The 12,220-nt window shown below is 36.0% G+C and overlaps 1 protein-coding gene across 1 annotated transcript; it reads left to right on the top strand.

The window, feature by feature from the left end:
• The first annotated feature begins 7,602 nt into the window (after positions 1–7,602).
• Positions 7,603–8,922, top strand: LOC115213450. The gene has a single exon (XM_029782429.2). The coding sequence runs from the start codon at positions 7,884–7,886 to the stop codon at positions 8,895–8,897; it is 1,014 nt and encodes a 337-aa protein (XP_029638289.1). The 5' UTR covers positions 7,603–7,883; the 3' UTR covers positions 8,898–8,922.
• Positions 8,923–12,220: the final 3,298 nt, after the last annotated feature.

Below are 12,220 nucleotides of genomic sequence, written 5' to 3'. Positions count from 1 at the left end.
ATGTAATTCTTTTCTGGCAATAACATAAACAAAGAGATTTAATATAACACTACACATATTTTAGGCGCATGAAACTGAATCCAGTTGAGTAGATCGAATTAAAACCAAAACCAAAGCCTTAGTAAATAGGAAGGTGGACAAATTACAAATCCCTTCAGGTAGATGGCCTTGCTCGATCTGTAGAAAAGGTGTAGGTAAAACTCCATAAGATGTACCCGGTGTAAGCTACAGACACATAAGAGGTGCAGTAATATCAGAGGAAGGTTAACTGGGAAGATAGTTTTTGTGTGTGGCAGATGCACAGGTGCAATAAACATCAACAATGTAGAGAAAACAGATTCCATCATATGTCAGGAGGAAAAACTAGAAGTAGTTGATAACTTCTGTTACCTAGGTGACCAAAACAGTAGCAGAGGTGGATGCTCTGAGAATGTAGCTGCTAGAATAAGAATAGCCTAAGCAAATTTCTGAGAGCTCCTATTTCTTTTGGAAACAAAGGGCCTCTTGCTCAGAGTGAAAGGTAGACTGTATATAGCCTATTACAAACAGCCATGTTACATGGCAGTAAAACATAGGCTTGAAAGAAATGAAGCTAGTATGCTCTGCTGAATGTGTAATGTCAGTGTGCATACATGACAGAGTGTAAGTACCCTGAGAGAAAAGTAGGATATAAGAAGCATCAGATGAAGTGGGCAAGAGAGACGACTGTGCTGGTATGGTCATGTGTTTGATATGGATGAGAACAGCTGTGTGAAGAAGTGTCACACCCTAACAGTGGAAGAGGTAGACCCAATGTGGTGAAACAGGACCTTCAAACGTTGACAAGCAACCGAAAATTTGGGAGATATGCTTGTGCTTGAGAAGACCCAGCAAGCCAAGTGAGATTGTAGTCGTGGCTGATGCCAGTATCACATAACTGACCCATTTAAAAGCACCCTCCAATTGTTGGGCAATATGCTGTGCTTGTGAAGACCTGTTGAACTGAGTGAAATCATAGTCATGGCCGATGCCAGTGCTGCCTGACTGGCACCCATGCTGGTGGTATGTAAAAAGCACCCACTACACTTTCGGAGTGGTCAGCATTATGAAGGGCACCCAGCTGTAGAAACCTTGCCATATCAGATTGGAGCCTGGTGTAGCCTCCCGGCTTGCCAGTCCCCAGTCAAACTGTCCATCCCATGCCAGCATGGAAAACAGATGTTAAACAGTAATGATGATGATGATTCTTTTATGGGAAAGTCATGAAATTTTTTCTGTTTAGACCCAGTTTATTTTCCTGCAACTTGGCATATATTTATTAAATTCATCAGTTGGTTACATTGCATCTCTACTTTTATACTTCTCTTTATTGGAAACTTAAAGAAATGAATTATGGACCAATTGTCAAAGTGAACTTCATGTTTCAGAACTTCCAGCTTTGCTGCTCAACACATCTATTACACCATGTAACACAATTTTTATCCTTGAGCAGCAACTGTTATTTCCTATTTACTTACTCCTAGAAAGTATGAAAAATGGCCAATATTTCCTTCAAACTTTGCTTTTATGATATTTATTCAAACCCAAAAGCATCCCTCTCAACACATGGCTATGATATCCCCCCTCTACTTCTGTTCATGATCAGAAATGCACATATTGTCAGCCACTAAGAGACATGCTCAAGTGGTTAAGGTCAACTAATATACAAATCTGTGGTATTGAGCAGAATATTTGCTATAACGATATTTCTGCTTCAGCAACTCAGCACTGAATCTGAAATGTGATGGAAAATATGTCAGTTTCAAAACATTGATGTCCAGGTCACAAAAGCAGTATGAAGGGAATAGTAATTTCCTTTGATTTCTAGATAGAAGCAAATAGGAAATAACACTTACTAATCAAAGGCAAAAAAATTTGTCACATTGTGTTATCAAACATAGTAATACTCCAAGACTATTTTGGGATAATTCTCACAATTATTTCAACTAACTCGAATGTTTCTCAAAGCTCATGCACCATTAGTGTTTGTACTACACTTTCTCAATTTATATACCCTTTCTTTTGGAATTATCTTTCTGCCACAGATCTATGCAAAATAGTTATATTCAAACTATACATTGTATGGGATAGACGGAATAATTTGCTTTTATTCTTTTAGGCTTCAAAGCTCTGCACTTCTATCTTTCAACAATGCCTTGGACTTTTGCACACTCTATTAACCCTTTCATTACCAACTCGGCTGAAACTGGCTCTGGCTACAAATGTCTTGTTTTCATAAGTTTCGAATCAAAATTTTCCGCCAAACCTTAGTCATAATTTATGTTCCTAACACTAGCTGAATGATAACTAAGTTATTTTACTAAAGTAATTATATTTAAAGTAATTGAAAGAAACACAGGGCATCTCAAAATAAATATAGTAATGAAAAGGTTTCTGCTGTGTTATTTTTCTTGTCCACCAGAACACATCTGAAATAAGTATCTCTATGCTGATGAAACTGGATACTGTCAGGGATGCGATAGGATCAGATACAACTTCAGATTAGGTTCTCTTTTGATAACTTTATTTCAATGTATATTTAACTTCACTACTGGAATGTTACTTTTTTTTTAGTCATTGAGAAAAAACTTACCAAAACACATGAAAGTTTACACCTATAGCCCCAAATCTTTCAAATGGTGCTTTAAGAGCAATAACATTGGAAATATCAATGAAGTCTTTGTGGATGGTTGAATGCTATACTCCACATTGATATTAACATCGAAGCAATAAGGCCTTAATTATGTTTACCTCACAAGATAAGACCAATGAGGTAACTGCCATGCATCCAAGCTTATATTGTGAAGTTCTAATTGAAAGAGTGTCACTTAAAAAAACAAAAATCATTTTTCTGTGCTTTTGTGCTTTCACTTGATCTTCAGGGGCTAAAATCACAACTTAGCCATGAATAATGATGCCTGTCTTTCACCCCAACAAATATGGTCAATTGAATTCTTTAAAGCAAAATCAAGACATCTAGCACTGTTATTAATTTGAGAAGATAGTGATAGTTATCTAGTTTAAATTTCTGAATATTCCCAACTTTTTTTTCTGTTTCTCATTTTTCAATTTTTTTTTCTTCCTACTTTGATACTTCTTTCATAAAAGGTAAACATTTTGTGAGAAGAAAGAGAAGATCCAAATCAGCCTGGTTGAACCACAGAACCACTGGAGATTGTTACCAGCAATAATCAATTCCATCCTTCTCTCCTCTGAACACAATGGGCTGTTCTCACTTCATGCTAATCAGACCTACTTAAATATAATCTAGTGGTATATGATAATTTGGCTGACATAAGGAACAAGTTGTTCCTTTCTTTCTGTCTGTCTGTCTCTCCTTTCTTTCTTTCTTATTTATTTGGTCAGTTTTCACAAGTTATATATTTTTAAATAATGCAACAAATTTTTTTTTACAGATTCTGAATAATGAATACATTATTTGTCATTTTGATTGGAACTAGGGAAAATTGCCAGGAATTGGTGCTAAATTAAAGGTTGCTTTATAGGCCTAAGCATATTCAACATTGATAGTTTTTCTATTGATTCGGAGCAATTGATAAAAATATTTCTGAGAATTCTTCAAAGACTGCATATTAGTATAATCATAGTCTGATAATAGAAATATTTTCGTATGAATCATTGACTCAAATTTTTCACCTTGGTATTTACAAAGTTGACCTCAGTGGCCCAGATCTGAAAAATACATTTACTTATGTTTCCTGCAGCTGTTGAAAACAATGGTTGAGGATCCAATGCTATATGGCAAAGTCTAATGGCTGTTCCCTATTAGTGAAAATTTGAAATTGAGGCTGCTTTCTTGTCAATGGATTGGACTTTATTCACTAATTACACTTTTGCTTGTTTCAGTCATTTGACTGCGGCCATGCTGGAGCACCGCCTTTAGTCAAGCAAATTGACCTCAGGACTTATTCTTTGTAAGCCCAGTACTTATTCTATCGGTCTCTTTTGCTGAACCGCTAGGTGGCGGGGACATAAACATACCAGTATCAGTTGTCAAGCAATGCTAGGGAGACAAACACAGACACATATATATATATACATATATACAATGGGGTTCTTTCAGTTTCCGTCTACCAGATCCACTCACAAGGCTTTGGTCGGCCCAAGGCTATAGTAGAAAACACTTGCCCAAGATGCCACACAGTGGGACTGAACCCAGAATCATGTGGTTGGTAAGCAAGCTACTTACCTCACAGCCACTCCTCTCTTTTTTTTTTAGCAGATTTAGTCAGTGAGTAGGGAGGCAGTGGTGTAGTTAACGTGTGTGTTACCCAAAGCAGCCTTTGGGTTTGTTCTCCACTCCCACCCCTATACAGGCTTGTGCAACAGACTCCAAAGAGTTCCCTGTCTAACAGCATTGCATGGGCAGATCACCATTACCACTATCACTCCTAGCTATGCTACATGAGTGGGATAGCCTTAACCTTCATTGGTGACATGGTGAGAAAGAAAGTCCTGGCTCTTCAACTAATTTTAAATGTTTGAAAGAAAACAAATGTACTAACATTTAAAATACTATATCTTCATTTGCAAGTAAATCTGTGGAAAAGTATCAAACTGTGGTTAAATTGAGATGAAGATCCGCTGAAAGCAAAGATGAACGTATTTTTTTAAAAGCATAAGCCTTTCGGTTTGAACTTCATTATATTAGCTGAGGTGCATAGAAGTCAACTCACTGGATGTAGCTTTCTAAATCTTAATATAGAATTAAAGTAAACAATGCTAGTGTATTGAGCTTCCATTTTCTTTTGCAAGACTAAACAAATTATCCTTAATATGATTTCCAGTTGTAAGGCAGCAAACAGAATTGTTAGCACGCCAGGAAAATGCTTAGCAGAATTTCATCTTTACGTTCTGAGTTCAAATTCCTTTGTGGCTGACTTTGCCTTTCATCCTTTCAGGTCGATAAAATAAGTACTTGTTGAGCATTGAGAATGATGTCATCGACTTTACACCTTGCCTGAAATTACTGGCCTTGTGCCAAAATTTGGAACCATTACCATTTCTGGTTGTTGCTTAATATCCCACTAATTTCACTTGTATTTTATTTATCTGTTGCATAGATAAAGCACTTATATCCTAAAAATATCATGATATTTATAGCATCTGACTGTACACTAATAAAAAGTCAAGATTTGACTCTCCAGGCCAAACTGAGAGAACTCTGATTTAACATGATTAATTTTAGTCTTCCTTATCCTCTACTTTCCTGCAGATTGATGCCGACTATCTTAGTTACCTCAGACAGTGACTTCTTTCCTGTGCCTCAATTCAAATGGGATTCTCTTAAGTAAATCTGATCATTGCAGTAAAGACTTAAGAGGACAAAGACAATATGTACAGAAGCTATTCTAGTGCATGAGGCTTACAGGTTCTGATATGTGGAAAGGTGTTTACTCTGATAATCAAGCAGATGTATACAATAATGATTAAAGACCCGAAGCCAACAACATCTAGAACAGTCAGTGGTTACGGATAAACTGATTAGAGCATAAACTGTAGACCATATGAAGTAGAAATTGTCTTGAATAGGCTGTTGGAATCGTGCAGAACAAGTGCTGCCAAAACAAATGTCAATGTGTTAGAGAACCTTGCTCAAAATTATTGTTTGCTTAGCAGAATTTAGGGCCCACCATTTTCTGTTGTGATACTCTTGTTCCCAACCTTTAATGCAATCACCCATAGACTTGTACTTTTGGAAATGCACCCAATCAGATGCAAGTTGTACATATCAACCAAATTAAAATGAATAATTCTAGTTCCATGTTTGTTGGCAACACTATCCAATCTGTTTTAGTGAATATTGCTGAAAGACATGGAAATCAAATCAGGTTTTAAGATTGCAATATTTACAAAGAGATTTTCAAAATGTCAATGAAAAATACAACATACCTGCTATAGTTTGGACACCATACGACCATTCTCACATGACAGATACCTTCAGAAAGATTAGATCCTCTAGTCAGCTGGCACACATCCCTTTACTGGATGGCTATAAAACTAATAGTCATGACTACAAACTTCTTGCTTCGATTGCTTAGCATGGAGCAGGAGTAGGGGTTGGAAGCATTCCAGTGGAGTAGCATGTGGGGTGGAGGCAAGGATAGCAGTCTGCTCCAGGCAACACCTTTATGGCACATCACTTTGGGGTCTGCTGTGTAAGCCTGTATAGGTGGTGGTTGTGGTGATGGTGGCCAATCTCAAGGACTTCTCCAACCAGTACACACTTGAGTTGTGTCACTAAAGCATTCATGGTTTTAGCTTCCCCATTGCGCTATCACCACTTGGTCTCATTGAACAGCTTTCCCATCCTTCTCTCTCATTGCAGGGTTCTTAACTGCAACAATGCAATATTAATTTGTGCTATTAAAGAAACAAGTCAATATCATTTCTCCCTGTCAGTAGGGTAATGGTATGGTCCACCCCCAGTGATTCCTCTATGGGGACGACACTTTTGGGTCTCTTGTATAAGTTGTATTACCTGTTGGTGGGGGCCAAACTTAAGAGCTGCTCCAGAGAGTATACACTCTAGGTAGGCCATTACCCTCTATCATCACATCAATAGTTGATGTTTCTTTTAAAAGCCTCTTGTAATATAGCTTCCAGCTCTAGGTAAAAGATCATAATAAAATTGTGACACGTGAAAAAGCTACTACTCAGAACTGTCAAAACAGGCCCATCTTTTCTGTCAAAAAAGGTTAAATTCTTACTACATTTGTACTTTCTGAACCACTTGCTATTGCTATACTTAATGATATAGTAATGGAAAACCAGGATACTAACTTATATAACAATAATTGCTGTAACATGGCAATCAGATTTATATCAGGGTAACAAACTAAGTTCCCAAAATATATATAAATTTGAAAACAAAAGGTAACTTCCTTTAGTTTGTTTCAGGGTAACTTGCAGCAGCACAACTCATCTCTGGTGGTGATGTGAGTAGCATTGATGGTGGTGGTAGAGTAGTAACAGTAATGGTGGTGGTGGTGATGGTAGAGTTGTAGTAGTAGTGGTTATGGTGGTAGTAGTAGTAGTAGTAGTTGTATTCGTAGTCGTGGTACTGGTAGTGGTAGTAGTAGTTGTATTCGTAGTCCTGGTAGTAGTAGTAGTAGTTGTATTCGTAGTCCTGGTAGTAGTGGTAGTGGTACTAGTAGGAGTGGTGATGGTAGTTGTAGTGATAGAAGTAATGATGGTAATCGTAGTGGTACCAGTAGTGGTGGTAGTGGAACTGGTAGTAGTAACGGTGGTGGTGATGGTAGTAGTAGTGATATAAGTAATGATGGTAGTAGTAGTTATAGTGGTGATGGTAGCAGTGGTAGTGATAGGAGTAGTGGTAGTAGTTATAGTGGTGGTAGCAATTGTAAGTGATGATAGTTGTAGTAAACTATAAAACTTCAAAATAAAACACAAAACAAAATGTCACATTACAAAATATTTATCTATAATCTTGTTTGTACGCAAGAATATATAATATTTATATATTAATATAGACATCTACGTTAAGAGAAGCCAGTAATGGGGCAACATGTGTCACAATAAATATCTTGAATATACCCCCATCCTTTACCTTTTCTTTAGTGGAATTCACGTTTTGTCTTTGAAACGCTGTCGGTCGCAAATAGAAAACCACAAACACTAAAACATTAAAAATTACACCTTTCTTTTCCAGTTCAAAACTCAGAAAAAGCCTAACATTTTCTTTGAAGTTTTGGTTAAATTTTGGTGTAATTTATGAGAAAATAAGGTGGAAGATAAAGGGAGAAAAAGAAGCAAGAAAAAGGATCAGAACAAAATATAGATAAAAAGAGAAACGGAGTTTGAGAGTGAGGAGAGAACGGAAAATGTCGCAGTTATGTATTTTGAGCCGTAAAGCATATAGATTAAAAAACCCGCTACAGCCAAAGAAATTGATTTTGGCGATTGGAATTTTCATAATTATATTTTTCTTCGTCAGCAATACACTTTGGCAGTTTAACCCAGACAAACAAAGGAAGTTTCGTGTAATTATGAATAATTATGTCATCGCCGAAAGAAACTACGATAAAGACACGTTTCCCGATCTTGTTGGAAGTTTTCGCTTTAATGACACTAATATCGGCATTGCTATCAACGAAACTGCCCATTTATCAGTGACAGGAAACGAATCCTTGGCTATTATTTACCAAAGCACCATTAGCCCTACAGAGAAGAAGCTCCTTTTGTATGTCTTTCAATCTTTTATTGATATTTGTCGGCGTCACAATATTGTATTTTTCTTGTACGGCGGTTCACTTTTAGGATCTTATCGCCATCATGGTATCATTCCGTGGGACGATGACATTGATATTTTTATGAATTATTCTCAAAGGGACACATTTTACACTGTATCACAGTCAGTGCCTGGCTTTCAAGTGTCCAATCCAAGGACATTTCAATGGAAATTTTTCTTCAGAGATGTTAAAACTTTGAAAAATCAAGAATTCCGTTGGCCTTACATTGATATATTTTTCTTTGGAGAAAATGAGACATCGATCTTTGACTTCACATACGGTAAGCCTAGATATAAATTTATCAAGAAAAATATTTTCCCATTAAAACTTCGACCGTTCGAAGGGGCTATGCTTGAATCGCCTTGTAATCCATATTTGTTCCTAACATTTTGGTATGATGTTCGTATGTGCTCTGGAAACTCTTTCAGACACAAAACAGAGTCAGTAGCTAATGCTTATTGGAAGAAGTCGGTTCCATGCACCCAAGTACACTTTATGTGGCCGTTTGTTTCCCGCACCATTGACAAGCATTCTGGAATAATAAAGGAGACCCTACTCTTCAAGAACATTAGCCAATCTCATCCGTTCATCACTAAAACCTGTTAATAAATTTTAATTATGTGTATATTTATTCATTGTATATATATTTATTTATAGAATCCAGGTAGAAAAAGTCACAGGAAAAACAGTCACGGTAATTAAGTCACAGGGGTTTTGTCCGGATCCCATAAATTAATTGTGACTTTATTACCGGCCACCACAAATTAATTCTGACTTTATTCCTAGCCAAAATTGTGACTTTATTACTGTGACTTTTCCCTGTGACTTTATTACCGGTCACCTATTTATAATGTATGTGTATATACTAGTGTACCTGTGCCATCAGAAATGATGGCATGAAAATGATACGGAAAATAATAACCTTAATGTATTGTTTAATCTTCTTGCGTTCAGTTCTTCCTGAATGAGACTGACTGTTCTTCGCCTTTGACTCTCTCTGGCTAACCATCGCCTTCTGCCGGATTCATTCTCCATAGGACGTGGATGAGTATATTTAATCGAACGGAGCATAAACTTCAAAAACAAATGAGTATATTTGTGTGTGTGTACGTTAGTTAGTTTGTATGTCTATACGTAGCCGTACCAAGTACAAAATTACACAGGATTACATTAACGGCATACACACAGACTTGTTTCTTTTTTCTTCCAGCAACGTCTATATGTTCTCTATCTCTGTCTGTCTGTCTGTCTCTCTCTCTCTCTCTCAATACTGTCTGAAATGGAAAAAGGTCTTGACGACATAAATATTTACAAGCATCACTGTAGCGGCAAGTATTTTGTAAATATTTATAATAATTACCTTTCTTTTGTATTTAGCTTTCTTTAAACAGACAATACTATCAAGTTTTGACTAGCATTTGATATTTGTTCTCTAATCAATGTTGTTTTTTTTTTTTTGTCTCTGTCTCAATTTCATTTGAGCAGTTTTTTTGTTTTTTTTTTTGCAATCCTATAAACACTTTTGTCTCCATAAAAAGAGGCTAAAATTATTTCTTGTCATATATATGTATGTATGTGTGTGTGTGACCCGTGCAACGCCTGCTATTATTGCTAGTATATATATAACCAGAATAAGCATATAAATGCGAAAAAAGGTGGAAAAAATAGTACTCGAATACCGGAGGTAGAGTAATATGCTCTATTAATAAAGCTGCAAGGACATCGCATTTTAAACCAAAACTGTCCGACGAACAGGAACGTAAAACTCTGAGTAACAGCTTTTGTGATGTCTTTGCAGCTTTATTAATAAAGTATATACATACATGCATTTGAACTCTGCTGTACTCTTTCACCACAACTTTCTCTCGTCCTTTCTTCCTGTTTCTGTTGTAACTGTATTCCAAAGGGCCAGCCTTGTCACACTCTGAGTCATGTTGAATCTCCCCGAGAACTACGTTAAGGATACACGTGTCTGTGGAGTGCTCAGGCACTTGCACGTTAATAAATGAGCTGCGACATCACTGGTGCCAAGCTGTATCGGCCTTTGCCTTTCCCTTGGATAACATCGGTAGAGAGGGGAGGCCGGTATGCATGGGCGACTGCTGGTCTTCCATAAACAACCTTGCCCAGACTTGTGCCTCAGAGAGTAACTTTCTAGGTGCAATTCCACAATCATTCATGCCTGAAGGGGGTCACAACAACAATTTATATATATGTATATCTTTATATATATATGTATATCTTTATAAGAATAAGTGCTCACATAAGTGTTAAGAAGGGTACGTGGCGCCAGGAATATATATTATGATATGTAGAAAAATACAAACTGGGACAAGAACGCATAACACTTAGAAGACGATACAACAAACAGGACATTCGAAGCCCTCAGTCTTCAGTCAAGAACCGGATCATCGTAGTAATTTCGGCTGATTAATCTTGATATATATGTATATATTATATATATGTACACACACACACGTACACACACACACACACACAACACACACACACACACATATATATATATATATATATATATATATATATATATATATATATATATATGTATATATGGGTATGTATGTATATCTTTATAATATATGTATATCTTTATATATGTATATATATATATATATATATATTGTATATATGGTATGTATGTATATCTTTATAATATATGTATATCTTTATATATGTATATATATATATATATATATATGTATATATGGGTATGTATGTATATCTTTATATATATATGTATATCTTTATATATGTATATATATATATATATATATATTATATATGTATATATTTATGTATATATGTATATCTTTATATATATGTATATCTTTATATATATATATATATATGTATGTATATCTTTGTATATACCAGAGTAAGCAAATAAATGCGAAACAAAGTGGAAAAAATTGTACTCGAATACCAGAGGGTCTTGTTCCATTTTCAAATAACGGTCTTTACCATGACTGTTGCATGCAATGAACATATTTCTGTATAAAAATCTTATTATTATAAAATTGAAGAAAACCTTTAATCAAAAATAGTTTATGAAGAAGGACAGAGCCTAAATACCCAGGGTAAATAATTATTTGTAAAATATTAGTCAATTAATACATTCAAAGTTATATCCGTTTAAAAAAAATTTTCACCCTGGATTACATATACATTTAGCAGTATATGCACATTCCAAACCATCTATAATATACATATATACACTGCACATACAGACGCATACTCTCTCTTTTACTCTTTTACTTGTTTCAGTCATTTGACTGTGGCCATGCTGGAGCACCGCCTTTAGTCGAGCAAATCGACCCCGGGACTTATTCTTTGTAAGCCCAGTACTTATTCTATCGGTCTCTTTTGCCGAGTTACATATATATAAACGCATATATATATATATTTCTTTACAGCCCACAAGGGGCTAAACATAGAGGGGACAAACGAGGACAGACAAATGGATTAAGTCGATTACATCAACCCCAGTGTGAAACTGGTACTTTATTTATCGACCCCGAAAGGATGAAAGGCAAAGTCGACCTCGGCAGAATTTGAACTCAGAACGTAACAACAGACGAAATACCGCTAAGCATTCCGCCCGCGTGCTTTATATATATATGTGTGTGTGTGTGTGTATGCATGCACACATGCACGCACACAAATTCTCCTGGCATATGCTTATACATGTTAGTTGTTGCAGGTGAAAGTAAGAGAAGGGGAAAATATCAGAAAATATTTAGTATGGGGAGGAGGGAGAAAACAGTGGAGAAGAAGAAAAAGAAAATAAAAGAAAGGGAAACAGAAAGCTAACGAGAGAAAGGGGAAAATAGATAGGGGCAGAGAATGCTACATTATGATGCTCAAAAGTAACCAACAATGATTAGATACTTCATATAGCTTGTGCAACG

This window comes from Octopus sinensis, linkage group LG6, assembly GCF_006345805.1.
Source record: "Octopus sinensis linkage group LG6, ASM634580v1, whole genome shotgun sequence".
Lineage (NCBI taxonomy): Eukaryota > Metazoa > Mollusca > Cephalopoda > Octopoda > Octopodidae > Octopus > Octopus sinensis.
Note: the sequence above shows the minus strand (reverse complement) of the source record. Positions and strands in the feature narration are given on the sequence as shown.